We start from the raw sequence: 21,947 nt of genomic DNA, 5'->3' as shown, positions 1-21,947 counted from the left end.
GGATTATTTTTGTAAAGAAAAATATTTGGTTAGATTCCTTAATGCCTCTAAAGTTAGCCAAGGCTTTATACAAATGCCAGCTTTCAGGGAAAAAAGTTTATCGAAATTGGTTCGGTAGTTCCTGAGATATTGTTGCTACGCAATTTAGTATTGTCGCCCTAAATATGTTCAAAAACAATTCATTCGCATCTACAAGTAAGGAACTTTATTCAAAAACTTGAGGTAAAGTTTCACTGCCACGAAGTAAAGTTCAATTTACCTCACGTTTTTGAGTAAAATACTTGGAAAATACAAATAGTAGGTGGGGAACAGGCGTTTTTCTTTTAGTGTTTTAAGTAACGATTTTTCAATTAATTGCAACAAAAAAAGCCATAAAGTTCTACAGCGGTTTTCCGGAATAAAAACAAAGAGGACCACATCTCTTCAACTGGTATATTGTTTACGTTCCAAGACAATACACCATTTTTTTTTCCTTCATCCCATTTCCCACAACAAAAGAAATGGACAAAAAAATTCGTAAAATCCATTTGAACTCACCCCTCGACGAAAATCCGCTGCCACCATTACGCTTCTCTTCGCCAACATTAATTGGAGATATTTGGTTTGACCCGACGTCAAAGACATATGGACTGTTCGGATGCTCTTCCCATCGTTCAATAAAACTTTTGAGATTATCTTTTGTTGTCTTCAGCTCCTCCGTTCCATTTGCCTGAAAAGACCAGAAATGATGAAATAAATTACTTATGATTTTATTGCATGATTAATGAATGGCAATTTTCTAATTAAATGCCACTTTAGCGACTGAGATATAAAATTCAATTTTTTTCCGGTACATTTTTAAAGAGAGAAAAATTATGATTGTACATTACTTGAATGGCTGGTGGTGGGGTTGACTGTTTCGGCGGTGGAACAATAACGGATGGTTTGATGGCTACTTGAGGTATCGGGCGTCGCTTCAGCCAGATGTGCTCCAAACATTCGGTGGCTGTCATTCGGGCGCTTTGGTGTAAATGGTATTAGAGAAAGAGTGATAAATTAAAAATATGCTCCGCTTAATTACAAGTGAATTTCAATTAATAAAATGTAAACGCGGGAAATGCTTTCCATGGAAATGATAAAAATGTTATTAATGGGCGAATTTAATTAAATTTCGGTTATTAAATGTGAAGGATATTTCCATATTTTAAACCGCGAACTAAAAAAAAAAGTTTTTCATTTTTCAAGTAGAATTTTATGAATAAATTTTTTGTGTGTGTAATTTCTTAAAATTAAGGAAATTACGTCTGATGAAGAGTGCATCTTCTTATAGTTTTATGGTTTTTTAATTTATGTACAAAAATATGAGAGAAAGAAACCGTAACTCCTTGCTTAATATGCAACTCAGAAAATAATGAAAAGCAATGAAATGAAATTTTCATTTACAGCGATAAATTCATCAGTCTGTGCAGTTTCTTTTTGCAGCAGCTAAATTTACCAGCTGGCCCAAAGAGCCAAACGACATGCCAAAATAGTATAACATCGTAACCCGAAGACCAAAGCTATATAACTACCCAACGACCAAAGCCGTACAACAACCTGAAGACTAAAGCTGTACATGGTAACCAGGAGATTAAAGCTTTACAATAATCCAAAAACTCAAGCTAAACAAGAACTTAAAAACCAAATCCATACATCGTAAAGACATACATAGTAACCCATAGACCAAGGCTCATCGTAGCCTGAAGACTAAACCTAAAGTAGCTAGAATTGTTTACAAACTGGAGCTACGCAGGTCACTTGTTATGTTTTATTATTATGAAAAATAAATGAAATGAAATGAAATGAACCTATACATCTCAACCCAAACACCAAAGCTGTACAACCACCCAAAGAGTAAAGCTATACAAGAACTAAAAGACCAAAACTACACATCTTAACCCAAACAACAAAGCTACACACCAACTCGCCAAAATTTGTCTTTTATCCAAATGAGTTGAGGGATTCTGTTGAAAAACAGCCTACCGAAGTCGGACGCATTTTCCAGTGGACCTTTTTATATGTGCCTAGAAAGGACTTCGAACCTATAAGCCAAAACCACTTTCAAAAAATTCTTCGAAGCTTGTGTGGCTGGTGAAAGGTGAGCAAAAACCGAAAAGTTGCAATTTCTTACAAAAATTTCTCCAGTTACACGAGCCGTACGGGGTCGTGTGGGGTGTCATTAGAAAGGTAATCACATGTACATTGAGCCGAATATGGACTTGATGGTTTTAAAATTTATCCACACTGAAATATGTACACCGACCCTGTACGGCACGTGTAGCTGGAGAAATTTTTGTAAGAAAATTGCAATTTTTCGGTTTTTGCTCACCTTTTACTAGCCACACAAGCTTCGAAGAATTTTTTTGAAAGTTGTTTTGGCTTATAGGGTCGAAGTCCTTTCTAGGCACATATAAAAAAGTCCACTGGAAAATGCGTCCGATTTCGGTAGGCTGTTTTTCAAAAGAATCCCTCAGTTATACTATTCGTGAGTAGATTCTCAGCTGAAGGAAAAAGGAACTGCACAGACTTATGAATTTACCGCTGTTGAAAATTTATTATTTTCCATAAAGATTAACTTCAACCTATCTACTTACCCAACGTCTTTTACTAATAGTTTCGTTATAAAATCCAAAGCGTCCTTCGAAACCGTTTTAAATGCCTCATCATCAAAATCGTATTTTCCAATTGTAACGTTAGCCATTGTCTGATTGAAATAGAATTAGAAAAAAATACAAAATTTTATCCGCACCGAGTGGTAATCATATCCATACCTCAACGTCTGTAGAACCCATAAACGGTGACAGACCGGACACTCTGCGGAGAAAATTTTAGTGAGTGTTAAAGGGCGTGAGTATATCAAAACGTTGAGTTTTGTGGGGTGCAACTTACAAAACGTAGCTGAGCACACCTACTGACCACATATCCGTACCAAACGATATTCTGTCGAAGTTTACGATTTCCGGTGCTACGAATTCTGGGGTGCCAAATAAAATCTGAGAAAATTAATTTTGAAAAATTGTTAACGATAAGTTTCGGAGGGTGCCAATTACTGTTTCGAAGATTTTTCGGCGAAGAAATACTGATTACTGTATAAAACCGGCATTTAAATAGTAAACGGGTAAATTCCCTTGACTATTATGTATATAAAAAGTTAAATGCAGAAACAGGATATGTCACTTCAGCGAATTAAAAGAAAAAAGAAACATTTTAGCTCCGTTTCAAATAGGTTGACAGTGTCAATGGATATGTTTGTAGACAAAAACCTATTTGATACGAAGCTTAAAGATTGAAATTTTATTTTTCTTATAATTCGCTATAATGTGACATGTCCCGTGATGGTATGTTGCTCTTCTGTTATCATTAGGCCAATGAAATGAGAGATTTCGCTTTCCAAACTAGAGTATGCTTTCAACAAAAGATGTAATAGATTTTATTTTTTGTCGTTTGTAACAAGAATTTAATAGACAATCCTGAGAGTAAACGGTGACTAGTGTCACACCTCTGGGAAATGCTGGGTCTGATCAGACTACAAAATTTCTTAACCTTGACATTCCATCAGATCATGCTATTCGCTCGTTTACAACACCATTTATAACAACTACACAAACTTCTTTGGAAGCAAAAATATAAGACCGATTTTGAGGTGTGAAAACTCACAGAGAATCCCCCATCGGCTTCATCAGCTACATATACATATACTTGATGATATATGAACAATAAAGTTGATGTGAAGAATGGAACAAAAAAAAAACCTAGAAAAATTTCCGTGCTGGTAACATCTCAATTATAAACATAAAGCGAAACGTGTGCAAGTATAGTATGGCTTCCCCTAACATGGATAAATAAAGTGAACAAATAGATAAAATGTGCCTTTACTCCAGGTAAAGGCATTTCATCGATTTCGTAAGGTAGATACGTTTCTCGGCTGGTTTGTTTATCTATCAACTTTTGTTCAGAAATGAAACCTTTTCTTCACATCAAGTGGGATCAATATGGAGAAGACACCTGACTTGCAACGTTCGAAAATAAAAACCAATATTTCCCGGAAAAAAATGATGTTCCATTGAATACCCACCAGGGTTTATTATTCGGAATATTTATTCTTAAAATCATTAAAAAATTCCTGAGAATTTTTCAGAATTAATTCGAAAAATTCTTAAGTTTAGAAATTTTAAAGAATTAATTCTAAAAAAATTATCAGGCCAGGTTAAGTATTTATTCATCGCTAAATGTTTACACTGCCATGTACAGAGCCTGGCCTAAATTTGATTTTTTAGTAATCAACCAAAATGTCAACCAAAATAGCACAATATTTGAATTTGCGGGATTATCAATATCATAACTTCGATACACTATTGAGTAGAAACATCGATGACTTTCAAAACTCTAAAAAATCTCAAATATGTTCCGAACTAAAAAAATTCCTTAAAACTCATAAAAATTCTTAAAAATAATTTTTTACAAAAATTCATAATAATGAGCTCTGGATACCACACATAACACACATAACGTTCGAATAGTATATGATAAACATTTTCAACAAACGATAACTTACTTGCAACTTTTTATCAGGATCATATTTCCTAGCTAATCCAAAATCAATAATTTTAATGCGATTGCCTTCGTGTGTTACGCACAAAATATTCTCTAAAAAGATAATGCGGCTGGTTATTACGGTTTTTTGTTTACGATTTGCAATAGTGATGAACATAATATCCATCCTACCCACTTAAATCAACTCACCTGGCTTCAAGTCAAGATGTAGTATATTGTTCCGATGTACGAATTCAATGGCCTGACAAACTTGTCGAACAAATACGCTGCAGGCCTTTTCTGTTAGCACAAAGTCATCATCAATCACTCGATCGAATAGCTCGCCACCCTGGACGCTGCAACGTGATGTTACAAAAGGTTAAACGAAACGTATTTTATGACTTTAATCGAAAGTTTTTCCATTTACTCAATGGGGGCTTTATGGTTTAGTAAAACTAACATCCATCGATGTTATTTATACGTAAAATGTCGATAAACCCGCCACCCAGTGAAAATGTATATGATACTCACAGTTCAAGGACAACACACATCATTTTCTGATATTCGAACGCATCGTAAAGTTGAATAATTAATGAATGCTGTAGGGAATTCATTATTTCCACTTCACGTTCAACATTACGTCGATCCTCACGTTTCGGTATAGGTACAAATTTTGCTGCCAATTGAAGTCCGGACGATTTCTCTTTACATTGGTAGACGGTGCCAAATTTTCCTCTATACAAAGTGGTTGTTGTTGTTTTCGTGTGATTTTTTTGTTGTTGTTGTTGGTGTTGTTGGCATAAACGGGTAAGCCATTAGGAAGGGGAGCAGAAGAAAAAAGTGAGAGAATTAAGATTTTGCAAAATGGTTTGAAGAGTTGGTTGGTTGTTTATTTTTTGTTTGTTTGTTTGCGGAATTAAAAGGAAAAGATTGGACAGGTATATTAGTAAAACAATTAGGCAATGCTAAATTGGGATCATTATTTCATTTCATCTTCTGTGTTAGATGAAAAAATTGGTTGGCTAATGAGCTGTTGGTATACAATGTGTGTTGTATATACATCAGACAATAAAAACTGAGAGGTGTTAATGATAGAAGGAATGTGGATACATCACTTATAAGTGGTGGACACGTTTCTATTAGACATGTGTGTTGGCTATTAAGTATTGCATGACCATGAAATTAGTTAATGATTTTACAGCAAAACAAATAAGATTTATAAATAGATACGCTACTGTTGTTACGGAGAACGAAGAAGATGAACTGATGGACTTAGGGTGGATCGATTTCAAAATTTTAATTTTAATCCGTGAAGCTCCACCTTAGTCGCTTTGATCATTTTTCTGGAAACCATTTTTTAAGGGTGTTTCCCGAGCAGAGAATTTATTACGGGTAAAGGACTTTTCAAACATTAATAGCGCGAAGACAATTTACGATGCTGTTGGTCATAAAATGTCGAGAACAGTCCAACATTAAACAATATTTTTGTGACCTTCACGGCCTTTCAAATTTAAAACTTTGTTCCCAATGGAAAATTGCTTCTGAGTCATGATGTCAGTCAGAACATTGAATTTTGGACTCGACATTTTATGACCAAGATCATTGTACCCATCGTAGATGGTCCTCGCACTAGAAATGTTTGAGGAGTCACTTCCACGTAATAAATGCTCGCTCGGCCGCACCCATAAGACTTGGAATTTAAAAAAAATTGGAAAATGATCTAGAGACTTGGAAGACTATGGAACACTATGCAATTTTTGGAGCAAATCAAAGCCGATCCACCCTATTAAAAATTAACCTTATTTCTCGTAATTTTCACAAAAAACACACAAAAAAAATTTAATTAAATTGAAACCGTCTCGCCGAGTGAACGGGTGTTATGCACATGTGAACATGTTATTATATTGAATCGAAATATCTTTCCGTTTCTCAATCAATACACCACGTATAAATGTGTGTCTTATAAGATAACAGGCAGGAGATAACAATAGTTAAATCACCATTTGCTATGGTCCATTGATACGTATCGAACGATATTCCCATGAAACGGTTATCTTTAATTGAATGTTTTAATCGCTTGGATTCGAAATATCGATGAGATATAGTCGTTTTGGTTACGAACGTGGAAATTTATTGTAATGGGACAAGGACTTCATTAAATCAATTTATGGTTTTGTAAACTCCATATTCAGTTCATTATTGAATTTGTTTTATTTGGCAGGCTGGTTCGTTATCAAATGTTGTACCTAAAACGAGGAATTGGGGACAGTTATTGATTCGTATTCGAATGATGCGAACAGAAAGTTGATGAGTGTAATCCAAAATGTGTCACTATGCGGATTGAAAATAGTTATCTCTCAGTCAATTTTACTACATTTGATCGGCTAGATTGTTATTACTATTGTAACAGATTGACCATCTAAAAGAGGCAAGCATACCGCAATATACATATTAAATCTGCTACTTCTTTTGTTAAAAGTATAACCTAGTGTTTAATACAAAATCTTTTACTTCTTATTCATTTGACTATAATATAAAACCACAATATTCGGAGATCGTCGCTTATTTTCAGCGTTGTGGTCGACAACAGATGACTAGCCGTTTTAAAGAGGCTTAACAACCCATTTCCACCTTCGACCCTTTACGACTAGCCAACAAGTTTGCTGTTTTAGACTTTTACTTGCTGCACAATGCGAAAATGAAACGTTAGCAAAGAGTAGACCGTTAACATTTTTGATAATTTTAATGTTTGCAGGTCCTCGCAAGTAAAATATCTTACGTAATTGTTTGGAAATAGTTATTTATCTACCAAGGTAGGTATGAAGGTATTTTTTCGCACTAGATGTCGATTGTCGACCCGAGGCGAAGCCGAGGTCGACAAGACGTCGTGTGCGAAAAAATACCGGCATACCTACCGTGGTAGATACGTTTTTCGCAATTTCGGGCCATAATCACCTTTCCAATGCAAAACATCGCCTACATTTTGTTCCAAAATTCTTGTGTATACAGAAATTCATTTGAACGATCAAGAAGGCTGCATTATAATACACATTACAATGTGATGTAAAGAGACGCGTTGAATGAAATCGAGTAGTCAATGGTTAGTATATACGCTTCAACAATACGTTCGGTATAATTGTGTGACTCTATAGCCGAATGGCTTAAGTCGCTGCTTTGTGCTCAAAAACCTTTTGGTGTCGGGGGTTCGATTTCTGGTCAATGCAAGATTTTTATTTATAAAAATTTAGCCTTCGTTGCAGGCAATAGGTTCTTTAGCGTGCGAAAAAAAGTTGATATCGCACTGCGTGCGAAAAAAAAGTTGATAACGCACTGCGTGCGAAAAAAAGTTCATATTGCGCTGTGTCCGGGAATACAGTGAAATAAATACCTTCAAAACGACATTAAATGGATGCATGGAAAGGTGATGATTATGGACCGGAATTGCGAAATAATTATTTTGCCCTCTCGACACAAAATAAAAATCTCCGGCGGGTTAGAATAGCTTCGACGAGACCTGCTACGCTTTGAAAAAAGTCCTTCATTTTATTTCTATGTGATGAATGGGGAAAACTTTTGGCTTGTACAGTGAACTTACTCAGGGAGCAGCGGGAATGAACAAAGGAAAACACTTCTTAGACCATTATTTCCAACCTGAAGTGTAAATGGTTAAATGTAAAAAAAAAGAAAATCTTTGTTCTGAAAGAACTTGCTATGCCTCCTCTGTGGTCTCCAGTTATTATAAATAGTAAAATGATTGTCAACACAATTGAAGTAAAAGATTTTGCATCAAATACTAAGCGATATAAACAACAGAAGTAATAGATTTAATGATTACATCGTAAAATGCTTGCCGTTTCTAAAAGGTTAGGTCGAAAAGAAGGAGATCGACAAAAAAGCTTACGAAGACCAAAAATTGGTTTAAACTCGAAGCGAATATAAATGGAAAACAATCAAACAACTTAATTAATGGAATTCCTCTAGCTACACCAAAACGAAATTCAATACGGTAGCATACACACAGAATTGTATATTGTATCCGGTTTGAAAAGAAGGAAACATATTTGACACCCTTCCATTAGCCATACCGCACACATAAGTTATTGATTGGTTCAATATTGCAAAATGAAGCCATATAGCAGTGTGTGGTGGTTATAACAACTAAAAACAACATACTATGTAAACATAGACGACATACACAGCACACAAGTCTTATACTTAATAAATGAAAGTTAAACGTTTGACTTAACAAGTACCAGTTCATACCTGTGTCTAACCATTGTGTAACCCCGGTTCCAATAAATCAAACAACATGTGCTTTTAAAACAAAACAATTTATCGGGAAACCATTTTCCGCATTAAATGTTTATATAAATAACACACAACAAAAGGTATGCGAGTTCCACATATACATATATATTCAGCTTTGTTAGTGATGTATGATGGTACCATTTTTATGTCGTCGCATTTGCTACGTAATCATTTTGTGTGTTTTTTTCTTCTCTTCACTTACCTGCCAACTTCTGTAACCATTTCGTAAATCTCCTTGGCATCGACGCCTCGTTTAATGGTGACTTCACGATACGGAAAACTCAAATCGAGCTCTGCAATAATAATACATAGTGTTGTAGTAGATCTCTATGTCTAGGTCAACATTGTCGATACATAAATGAATTCAGTTGGGAAAATGTTCTGGTGTTGTTGAGTTATATATATTTTCAGACACAAATTGTAGGATGCGGATGACTAAAGTGTAGATAAATTATTTTGTTGTGTTTTTAAGATATATATTGTACTGTACTAACGGTATTAACCGAACCGAATCGAATCTTTATTTCATTTTCCAAATTCAAGGGTAAAAGTTAACCTTTCCGAACGGGAATAATTTAGGAGATATTGTATTTGTAACGGTTTGATTTGTATAATATGAACGTAAAGTATCGCTTGGATGAGAATCGGTGAATTTTAATTTACGGAACATGTCTAATTTGTTGATGATAAAATATTGGAACCGACAAAAGTCTTAAAATTATGTGCTAAATCGGAAAACAGGCGAACTTCTCGGGTGTATTTATTATTATAATTCCTACGGGACGGTTGTCAGAGTAGAATTTATGGCGATGGCATTACATTCGTGAAAAGAACGTGATCTAATAAAATTTTAGAATGAATTCAGCCAAAACATACTTATCAAAACAAAAAAAAAATATTGCGAACATGGAATCGGAAGCAATAATCGCAGTTTTATTGCAAAAACGAATTGGTTGTTTCAAAAAAAAAAAAAAAAAAATCAGATCTTTAATACACAATGTAACACTTCCGTCATGTTGAGAGACGATGTGTTTTGCCTCTATTTTTAAATTTACGCAAGCAAAACATTATTTTCTACCCACACCCAACCTTACAACGTTTGTGATATTTCTTTAGAATTAAAAGAAGTTTTCCACGTTTTGATGAACATTTTTGATTTAACTATACCGAAAAAGGAAAGCATCACATTTTTCCCTTGCATCCGTGACAAGCAGGGTATGTTTTAAAGATTTTCTGTACGTTTTCCTTTTATACAGTAAGACAATAGAAAATGAAGTTCGGGATGTTTTCTGATTTGATAGTTGTTGTGGTTTGTAAATGATTCCACACAAAGTTCGTTGAACAACTGAAAATGTAGATCTTGCTGAGAGCGTCGACAGAAGTGCATGAATTATGAAAAGTACGGTTTTCGATCCATTACACAACTCGAGATAAAAAGATGAAAAGTCTGTGTGTGTTTATTGCACTCGGCTTCACCTGGGGTTAATAAAATTCACACGAAAACTCGGCTTTTCATCCTTTTAGTTAATAATTTGGTTGAGCGTTAAAAATAATTCAATTTACCAATATTTTCATTACCAATTGCATTAAAATAACGGTAGAGCGTTCTTCATAATATTTGTGAAAGGGATAATTCCAACAGTGTCCCCAGAAAAATCTTACTTTCGAGACAAATACAGTCTGTAGTATTCTGGCATAATGACAATGCATGGGTGGCACAAGAGGCCTTTTTACATATCTGTTTAAGCAATTAAACAGATGTCCTGTTTAATATTAATTATCATAATCAGTTAGTCTCTTAACTCTTACACAAGACAGCATAGAGAGATTTTGGACACTAACGCAGGGATCGACACTGTCGACACCAACTGAAATGTTAACGTTATGATACGGCAGTAGATTTGCCAAAATTTTAAAATTTTCTCAAAATTCCATACATGGAAGATTTCACAGAAAGTTTTCTCAAAATCCCATACGACCGTAGATCCCAAGACTTTTCTGGATTTCACAAAATCCTACACGATCGATAATTCCCCAAATTTTGAGGTTTTTTCACAATCCGATACGGCCGTATGGAAGATTTATCAGAAAGTTTTCTCAAAATTCCATACGACCGTATAGAAGATTTCTTAGGAAGTTTTCTCAAAATCCTATACGACCGCACAGGAGATTTCACAGAAGGTTTTCTCAAAATCCGATACGGCCGTATGGAAGATTTCGAAGAAAGATTTCTCATATGACCGCACAGGAGATTTCACAGAAGGTTTTCTTAAAATCCTATGCGAGTGGAGAGAAGATTTCTCAGGAAGTTTTCTCAAAATCCTATGCGACTGTATGGAAGATTTCTCAAAATTCCATACGACCGTAGATTTCCCAAAGTTTTAAAATTTTCTCGAAATATCCCAAAAGTTTTCTCAAAATATCAAATTACTGAAGATTTCTCAAAATTTATTTAGCGCTACAAAATAGCGCTAACTTATTTTGTAGCGCAAAATCGTTTGAGGTTAGCTATATCGCCAAAATTTTGAGAAAACGTTTGGGCTAACTTAACCGTCATTTCTCTCCTAGCATTAAGTACGACAAATTTATCCGAATGTAATCTTCTGCACAAAATAAAAACACCTGCGAACGGTAGATTAACAACGATACTTTATTCATATGGGTCGTGATATCAGTTTAACTCAACTATAACGACAACAAGAACAATAATTATTGTTGACTCGTACTTTACACAAATAATACATTGTGCGAACGTGGTCGTTTCACAGACAACAAGCATATCAGCAGTTTTATTACCAGATCTATTACTTCATTTGATCTAAGTATTTTTGAAGAGATGGGTTTCAATTCTTTTACTTCATTTTATTGGACATGATTTTCCTATGTTAGTCCGCATTGTTCAGAGCGGGTTGTCTGAATTCCTTTTCGATAACATATGATAGCGTAACCGGTTTTAGATGGTCTTACTGAATGGTCTTACGTCTTACTAACTGTGTTTTGATTAAAAATATATTTTGAGGATGATGAGACTTTCTTTTTGGAGAGGTTTCAACAAAAGCTCGCTGCCTTTGTCTCTCTACCATTGTTGTTCAATCAGAAAATGAGAGATTGGGGAAAGTGTGGTCTTTCGTGAATTTAAATTATATCTACAGATTTCAATTCCTTTCATTCCAAATGTGATGTTCACACATATTACATCCGAACAAGTCCTCAACGGTATCTAAATTAAGCCCTGATCTTTAAGGAAAATTACAGTAATTTCGTTCACTCGTTTTTACTTTAATAGACTTGAAGCCTCGGTTTAGTACTGGGAATTAATTCTACTAACACAACCAAGACAAAGTTTTAGACCGAGTTAATTAATTGAATTAACTAAAAATGAATTTTTAAACAAAGTTTTCGGAAAATTTGGTGAGAGAAGTTCAACATTTTAGTGTTCAATCCAATTCTCATTTTACCATTTCGGAAAGGAGTTTAGATTTGAAAGAGCCGATTTCCATTTAACAGTCCGATTCGGTTTTTTGTTGCGAATTTTTGCTTACATCGGACCTCTCATAAAATTTTAAACGAAAAAAAAAACCTTTAAAAAAGTCAACATTCGCAACAAAAGTCGAAAAGTCCAACAAACAAGTGGAAGTACGGCAGCCGTAAACGTTTAAATTTATTTTATTATTTTTGTACATTTTTCTTTCTTGCAATGTCGACTGTTCCACCCTACTGAATAATTTAACGGTTTTCTTATTCTTTATGCTTTATACGAGTATAATATGCGTAAGAGAAATCATTCGGTATACGACAGAAAAAAGCTCTTCTTTCCTTCATCTAATAATACCTTGAACATAAGCACAATAAAATTTCAGCCAGTATGAGAAGTGAAATCATCATTCATTATGCGAGACGGTCTTTTCATGACCCTAAAATGGAAATCTCATGAATATATTAATTCCAAGTGTTTTGTGTGTATGGCATGCTTTGTTGACTAGGTTAAAGAATATATAGTAATATAGAGAAGCAGCACAATTGCCCATATCCTACCATTGACATAGTATATATAACCGAACCATTCAACCCAGACTCTAACAGTGGATAGTATACTACATTACGAAGGGATATATGTAATTTGTAAAATGAACCAAAAACAAGTTTACGACTTAATAGAACACGCCACCATGCTATGCATTGTACCGGAATAATAAAATTATACTTAAGCTCGGAGATAATACTTTAATATTTAAATGAGCTTTTTATAGTGAGAGTGTGAACATGCTTCAAATATACAAGCATTTCTTGTGTATATGTACAACATCATTGGAACTGGCAGAAAACTTATGCTCTTGGTAAAATACGCGAGTAAACATGAATGTTCTACAAAAAAAAATCACGACAATCAAACATCTTGTTAAATGTGTGTCCTTACAACGATATTATCCCCGTTACAACACTCCAAATTTAATAGAACCGTTGTATTATATCACTGCTAAAGAAGAATGTTACAGAAATCATCAACATTCTTGTATGGCTGTCGGTTGGAATTTCAATAATCCGTCATAAAATAAACGTTGCTAATGTGTTGCTCATCATGATCTTCCATGGCACTCATACTATTACGTTTACGGCGTTTTCACATATTTGAATTAAAAACGAAATGAGTCAGTAAATAATTAAGCTTCGAGATTTAAACATGCGCGACAAAATGTACTTTTGGCATAGCAAAGGAATTTTCATGTAATTAATTAACATTTCGAAATGGAATCGGTATGTGTTCGGTTTTGTTGATGGGAGGAAGTAAATTAGATCGTTACAATGCGTTACGAATTACAAAAATGTTAGGTAGAGACTTGGCCATGGAAATTTTCTGAAATTATGTCTCGATTCTAAGAATGTAAACATTGCGAAGCTGAGAAGTACATATATAGAATTATGGACCTCGATCTTAATCTTTTAGGGATTAACAGTACGAGACTGAATATTTTTGAATATAATGAACAAACAAAGAGTCTGGGATAGTGATAGTTAGCGATAGGTTTTTTAGTCTTACAGGAAAATTTAAGGTTGACCATTTGAAGTAAAAGACTGCGTCAATCTGCTGAGACTGAAATACTTCAACAACAGAAGTAATAGATTTAGTGTTTGTGATGTATTTGATGGATATTAATGTTATTAATGTTATTAATGTCAACTCTATAGCATCAAAACTCTTACATTAGGGGTAAATCATTATGGTTCGTAAAGTTAGTGAGGTTCACAATTTTGTAAACTTTTGACATTTCTTCCAAATATTTTATGTCAAAACTAATGCATCACTACAAAATCATCACTCAAGAACTTTACGAACCATAACAGTTTACCCCTATTGTTCCTCAACATCCATTTAAATTAATTTAGATCGTTTGGAGCGTTACAAAAAACCAGAGCTATACATCGATATTTTAACTTTGTCACGTATTAGAAAATGTGGTATCATTTCCTTGGTACATTATACTGGTGATTTTCGAATGGCTAGCAAAATCCACAGCGAAACCCTATGAGTCCACGACGATTATTAAAAACCAAACTTAAACAATAACATTTTCAGTTTGAGCTTTCTGAATCGGGTTTGGTTTATTTGGTTTTCACTTCTGTTCAAGTCAAGGCTATTTTGTAAACAAAACATTAAATTACGTCGAAAGTAAATACCCAGCTTATATCAAGATAATATATTCGGGTCACATACGCAGTCCAGAAAAATAAAAATATTTTTTTTTGTAAAATGAACAACAGCCACAGGAGATAATTTTCTGTGCAAAAATGACCGGCCTGTTTTATGTCAGCAGTTATATTTATGAAATAAGAAAAAATAATTTCGGACTTATAGCAATCGATAAGTTCTAGAATCTGATTTGGTTTCTTTTTAGTAATTTAATTGATCTTATAAAGGCACAAACTCAACAAGTTTGATACCGAAGATCTTGAAATTTTCTACGAGAAAATCGACCTTTCACAAACGACAATTCAAGTGTGTCTCCATGTTTTCATTAATCTGTTCCATCATCCGTTTAAAATACTACAGGAAAAGTCAGAGAAATTTAGACATGAATTTGTTTGAGTTATTTTTCGTCTACTTTAACTAACATTTACTACTGCCATCGTTATCTAATTTTATACAGTCTACATATAACATATATTGTTGGGATTAACTTTGGTAACCCCCAGAATAAATTCCTTCAAATCATTGCCTAGAGTTTGATATAAAATCTTGTACTTCAATTGTTTCAACATTAATTTTGACATATATAATGACCAAATTCTTCGCAGGTCATCGTTAATTTCTTTCGTTGCTGTCGACAACAGATAAGGCTAATCAGCCGTTCCTGAAAAATTACAGGTGTATACGAAAGATAAATCGTCCCTTAAATGACATTCTATCCTCTCAGTCATTTCGCTGTGAACCTGAACACCTACACACCTTATATTTACCATTTATCAACGACAGGTCAAAATGTGTGTAAGAATTAATCCATAAATAAAATGAATTAAAATAAGCAAATGATATGCATTTTTACGGGTACCCTCAATTTTATCATCCGATATACCGTCCAAAATGGTACTCTCTGCCGTGTTACATCAGCCATAGAATGTAGATAAAATATATGAAACGTTTTTAATGAAATATACATTCTCGCTACGGGTTTATGCTGAGTTGTACGAAAATACTAATCCATTCACAGGCAATGATTGATGGAATTGTTGATGAGGCTAACCGCCAACAAATAAATCGTAACATTATAAGAGACAAGTAAGCCGAAAAGAGGCAAATCATTGGCGTTTACATTTGTAGGAAGAAATCGTGTGAATTGTTTGTTGGTAGATCTTGGCTGAGAAATTAGCCAAAAATGATGAATTGTTGTCAGAACAGTCAGAAGCCACTAAGACATTGCTGGATTGGAGGTAATACTCAGAAGAGGTCTGACCTAAAACCTGAAGTTGAATATCTGATCAGGTTAAATGAAACTGGTGTTTCAAAAGGTCCATCGGTTTGATCCAGAGAGCGTCAATGAAATTTAGACATGAATTGGCTTCAGTTGATCTTTCGACTGCTCATATGTCTCTATACGATTTTCCCACTACCACGGGAGTGCGTGTAACTATTTCACCCATGTAAAGACGTATGAGTTTCGGTCGTATGAGTGGACCAGCTGAATAACAGCTGAAGCCAATTCGTGTCTAAATTTCTCTGACGTCCACTGTAATTTTTTATTAGATTTGTTAAAACGGCTGCCATGTCTACGGTACAAATAACGATATTGATGGCTATTTGTATTAAAAAAGCAAAATGAAATTAAATCGTGTAAACTCAGTGATTGAATTGATTCGCCCCAAAAAACAACAGCGAAATTAATTCTTTTTTGCGCTGTGTCGACAGAAGTATTAAAGGTTCATTCGATAATTCGATTAAATAAGTGGCCTCTCCGCTCAGTACTCACCGATATTATACATCCAATATTTGCCATATTCAATGTTATAGAAAAAGAAATGTGTAAAAAGCTTAAATGTAATTGAAAACCCTTTCTTCGTCTACTCTTTCTTCCCTTCTAAAAACACTTACAAAATAAAAATAATTGGCCATCATTTGACTTACAATAGAAATCATTTCAACTTTTTCAATGAAGCTTAAATTGAGAGAAAATTTCTTTCTGAACAAATTTTATTGGCGGAAGAGGAAAACTCTTTTTCTTCCCTTTTTTTTCTTCCACTGTGTATGTAGAATGGTTAGCATTGCAGTTTTTCATGACTACGTTGTTTAACTTTTTCGGAATATATCTAAAAAAAAAGTTTTTTTTTTATGCGAAAGAAGTGTTGTAGCGGCGTGCATAAAGGATACGTGTATACCGAGAGTATTCACCAGCTAGTGAAAACTTTATTTAAAAAAAAAGAAGAGAAGAAAAATAGCGAAACAATGTTCGTGGGTACTTTAATATTCCTTATGTGTACTCTTCGCACAGCATTTTCCATAGAATTTCCAGCAGTAGAAATACGATACGGTAAATAACATTTAGCATTTAATTGATTTTAAAATAAGATTTCAAATTATATGAGGATTCGTTTTAAGTTTTTGCTTCTTCTCAAACACAGAAGCAAGCCGAGCAAGTTTATAACAGGATGAGTATAAGCTGGAAGTTTTATAAAGTAGAAATAAATTAGCAATTAGATTCCATTTTGTGAAAATTTATTATGAATTATCAAGAATCAACTTTAATTATAAAGTTCAGTCTCGCACGTACGGGGCTATAGTTGCAGTGGTATAAAATGTTATTCGATTACTTTATTACAAATATATTGAGGAGTCTTTTGCAAATTTTTTGAATGAAAACATTGCGAGTGAATGAGTTGTATTGAAACATAATACACTTTAGCTGGGATGGATACTAACTTCTGTTTACTTCATTTTATACAAACTGTAAACAGAGTAATTTTGTAGGATTCAATTTGTTCCTATAAAAGAGATTGGTGTCATCATAGTTCGCTCGCTCATGTAAGCTTTTCAGCGACTTATCACCGATTACAATTTGAATTAGTTAAATTATATAGGACAAACGTGATATGAAAACATTACCGCGTAGCATCATCTCATTGGAAAAATATTTATTTATTTTTTTTTCGAATTGGCGAGTGAATGAGCATTTTGTATTTAAGAGATATTGGCGTTGGGCTGGCTGCCAAGTTATATAAAACCATTTATTTTAGTGTTTTTCGTTGTTTCTGTTTTTTGTTGAATTTTCAATAAGATTTATATACATGTTGTGTGCTTTCACTGTTTTCGTTGCCGTTTGAGTCACTGTGTGTTCAAATAAAACAGAAAAAAAATTATTTCTTTATTGGAGTAATTTCAGTGGATCACAAAAACACTACAATTATTGGAGCGCTGCAGGCTTTTTTCACTGATAGGAACGCGGTCGTAAGAAACATTTTATTATTTTTTTCGAAAATGTCATCTGTTATCGACAACGATCATTAAAATAAACGAATGGTTGTTGCTACTACGGCCTATTATGGAAAAAATGAACGCTTCAACAAATGAAGTAAAAGAGACAAAATTAATCCGATACAAAATATTTCAATCGAAAGAAGTAATAGAATTGATATACTAATATGTTTGCATTGTGTGTTAACTTTTTGGAAACAACAAGCGCCTTTAATTAAAGTACTTTACAGTTTTTGAAACGTTATGAAAGAGGCAGTGAACGACATTGCTATATAATTGTAAAGAGGGATTTTTTTGAAAAACAGCCTACCGAAATCGGACGCATTTTCCAGTGGACCTTTTTATATGTGCCTAAAAAGGTATTCGACCCTAGAAGCCAAAACCAATTTCAAAAAAATTCTTCGAAGTTTGTGTGGCTGGTGAAAGGTGATCAAAAACCGAAAACTTGCACTTTTCTTACAAAAAATTATCCAGTTACGCGAGCCGTACAGGGTCGTGTGTGGTGTCATTAGAAAGGTAATCACATATACTATTGAGCCGAATAGGGACTTATTGGGTTTAAAATTCATTGACACTGAAATATGTGTAGTTGAAGTTTTCAACTGAAGACTTACACTATTCTTTTACTGAAATTTCTCGGGTTATACAAAACGTACATGGTCGTGTGGGGTATCATTTGAATAATTTAATGTGCTTTTGGGCCAAATTACCTTTCTAATGACACCACACATGACCCTGTACGGCTCGTGTAACTGAAGAAATTTTTGTAAGAAAACTCCAGGTTTTCGGTTTTTGATCACCTTACACCAGCCACACAAACTTCGAAGAATTTTTTTGAAAGTGGTTTTGGCTTCTAGGGTCGAATACCTTTCTAGACACATATAAAAAATTCCACTGGAAAATGCGTCCGATTTCGGTAGGCTGTTTTTCAAAAGAATCCCTCAAAGGATTTCAAACAAACACTACAGTGGTCGACGATTAGATTTAGATGGGAATTTGTTTGAGCTTCAGCTGGTCCACTTTTACAAATAAAACTGCTTATACTGGTTATCAGGGTTGAATAATGTATGTGATAGTGGTAAAACCATATAAACCCCTATTAGCAGATTTGTTTGTATGAGTGGACCAGCTGAAAAACAACTGAACGTAATTCATACATAAATTTCACTGACCTATACTGCACTGTATAAACATGATGTTATAAATCGTGTCACACAACTTGCGTCAGTAAAAATTAACATCTGGAGTGGTGGTTCTTGTCTGTTGTTCAAAAACATTTACGTCGAATTACTACCAATCTCTGGCATATTAGTCGATTGCAAACTATTTAGATGACAAACTGAAAAGTGTTTCTTGGACACGTGTCAGGTTTACGTAAACTCTTCTGTTCTAACACTATCTACTATGTATTATAAACAGCACGTCATCTGATATCAACATCGGCAATAGAAATGAGCACGGAGCTCGGTAAACTATGTAAATTATATAGAAAAAATCTGTTAAAGCTAATGAAGTAATAGATTTTATAATAATCTGTTAAATCTGTATAGATGCTTGCCATCTGTAGAATGTAAAATTTACCATTCCGTGCTACAATCACACTAGCATTTATATGAAGCAATGTTAGAAGGATTTGAGTAATAGAAATTTAAGAAGTTAATAGGTCGTACTGAATGCAAATGTAATGGCACAAATATATTTGCATTCAGTAATTGCTGCGAATCGTTTGGTACAATTTCTGTACTGATTTAAAATCCGATCAGCAAAATGTGTTAAAATTACAAGAATTTGTAAATTGAAACTTCGTAACACAACATTGCATTGAGTAGTACACCAAATTTGCGTTTCCTGACGACCACGAATTCAGACCATCCTATTTTTTACTTGTTAAATTGATTACCATCTCATATCACTCTCAACGATATTTTACTTTCAGTTTTTATTTACAAATCAATTTTCAGATCCTACTGAGCGTAATAACTGAATTTATATGTTCGAATTGAGTGAAATAAAATTTTATTTTATTTTGAAATGAAAACTCATCGGAAAAACGATAAATAATTTAGTTCGATTAATGAAAAGCAATTAAACACAACCACTTTCGGAATCGGTAAACATTTTCTTCGTTGTATCATAAAAGTGGCAAATAAATCAGGCGAAAATTGTGAAATTGAAGTGACGTATGTTCGCTACTTTTAAACATTAGATAAACTCTACATGAAAGCACATGTCAGTGTACCAAACGTTGGAGCTGTTCGATGTTGTAATCATAAACCTGCAATTAATACTAACATGTATGGCAATTGAAACTTGCAACCCCCGTTCACAAAAATCCTACAAAAATTCGACAATTGACGATCTAGATTCCTGTTCAAAATTTGTTGTTCTCAGTGATAGATAGATTTTTTAATGGGTAAATGTATTCTTCCGGACAACGTTTTTCATATGTGCGAGGTATATGATTAATCGCTTTCCTCAACGAAACACAAACATTCATTTGTTACACAATTGAATTTCAATTATTGAAAGTTTGGGGGCGAAAATTTTTATCTGTAAAAAGAAGAAGTCAGAAAATAGATGTTTTCTCGCCCGAGCTGTCATCAGACAAAGTGTCAAAAAAACGTTATCTTCCCATGGCCCTTTGAGTGTATTGGTTGAATAAGTCCTAATTGCACTTTGAAGAAACTGAATGTGAAATAGGAGAGGTTAGAATATGGTTTTACCTCTATGCATTTTAAAGCAGCTTTAAGTTATAGTTCAAGTGTTAACTTCAACATTTGAAGAAAAAATGGATTTTAATAAAAAGAAAAGTCAATTTCTAAGAACAGCACGAGATTACTTAATACTGAATTAAAAAAACTTATTAAAACTTACCACCCACTGGATCCGATTCGTCCACATGAACCATTTTAATGATTATCGGCTTAATGGTGAAGGTTACGTTTCTGCTCCTTTACGAATTTTTCTTTCTTGTTGTTTTAAATGGTAGTTTCAGTTCAGTTTCAATACATTTTTCTGTTCACTTTATTAACAAATAGCACTTTGGCGAAACAATATATTTTTTCCGCTTTTCTCTATGAAACACAATCATTAATTACAAACACCATATAAGATTAGCATAATTCAAATAAAAAATCTTTCGCTTTTGCCTTTTCAATATAATATTTCTTACAGTCCGTGCACTAACGAAGGTTAGTTTATCTTTATTTGCAGTTAGACGAATGTGTTTATATTTTTGGATATTACCTTCCGACCGCGATATATACGAGACCTTTGCTTATCAAAATCTATTTCGACAAATTAATTAATCGATTATTACGGTGAGTCGGCTGCTTATCACTTTTTTTTTGAAAAATCGCGGTTGTTTTAATGCGAAGAAAATTTTGCTGATAAGACAGAAGCAGAGATAGCGTAGGTACGTATATCAATAGAAACGGTTTTGTACAGTTTGGTATATATCTAAAATTGAAGTCCGATACAAACAAAACTTAAATTGCGAATTGCAGCTCAATGTTTGGTTTATCTTTTACTTGCTATTCAATCCGAACTCTCTTTTATCCTTCCTTACGGTAGTGTCTTTTAAAATAGCAAAAACTGTCTGGATAATGAAACATAGAACTTAGAAGAAATAATTTGAATTCTTCGTTATATAGTTACTACTTAAGCCATAGATTTGACTGTACCAAAATTCTTTCCCTAGCTCCTTTTTCAAGGAATTCTTTGTGTCAACTTTAATCTTGTGTCCAATTAAGCAGAACTTTTAGTAAGATTAATTCGCGAAGCATTTTCGTCCATTCCGCATAAAAAGCCACTTTATACCATGACAACTTGAATTCGATTAATTAAGAATTCAATGTAGGTGTGTGAAATGTAAAATGACTAATTCCAATGGACTTTATACACTTTGCTATTGAACTCTTGCGAAATAATTTGATAATTCGCAATATTTTAAATGATAAAAAAAATCGTTAAAACGAATTAGTGCACTCGTTTTCCTGATCGTATATATCATGTTTGGAGGTTGATTAATTTGTTACAGACGGCAAGCATCTGACCAGTATTTATTATCGGGTCTATTACTTCCATCGATCAAAGTATTTTTAATTGGTTGTTTCAACGCACTCCA

At 33.8% G+C, this 21,947-nt stretch overlaps 1 protein-coding gene across 4 annotated transcripts in view; it reads right to left on the bottom strand.

Annotated features, from left to right (window-relative positions):
• Positions 1–21,947, bottom strand: part of LOC119070724 (CBL-interacting protein kinase 5) — a 30,060-nt gene that overhangs the window by 3,106 nt on the left and 5,007 nt on the right. For 3 of the 4 annotated variants that reach the window (XM_037175179.1, XM_037175177.1, XM_037175178.1), the window contains exons 2-11: positions 20,696–20,895; positions 9,062–9,152; positions 5,083–5,286; positions 4,762–4,907; positions 4,574–4,665; positions 2,908–3,011; positions 2,790–2,832; positions 2,613–2,722; positions 870–999; positions 538–709 (exon numbers count right to left, since the gene is read on the bottom strand). In XM_037175179.1, coding sequence (XP_037031074.1) covers positions 538–709; positions 870–999; positions 2,613–2,722; positions 2,790–2,832; positions 2,908–3,011; positions 4,574–4,665; positions 4,762–4,907; positions 5,083–5,286; positions 9,062–9,152; positions 20,696–20,729 — 1,126 coding nt within the window. In that variant the 5' untranslated portion in view covers positions 20,730–20,895. The remainder of the gene's footprint in view (positions 1–537; positions 710–869; positions 1,000–2,612; positions 2,723–2,789; positions 2,833–2,907; positions 3,012–4,573; positions 4,666–4,761; positions 4,908–5,082; positions 5,287–9,061; positions 9,153–20,695; positions 20,896–21,947) is intronic. The other variant, XM_037175180.1, reaches the window with a different exon arrangement.

Source organism: Bradysia coprophila (assembly GCF_014529535.1).
Source record: "Bradysia coprophila strain Holo2 chromosome IV unlocalized genomic scaffold, BU_Bcop_v1 contig_106, whole genome shotgun sequence".
Classification (NCBI taxonomy): domain Eukaryota; kingdom Metazoa; phylum Arthropoda; class Insecta; order Diptera; family Sciaridae; genus Bradysia; species Bradysia coprophila.
The sequence above is the reverse complement of the archived record's forward strand: the minus strand, read 5'-3'. Positions and strand labels throughout refer to the sequence as shown.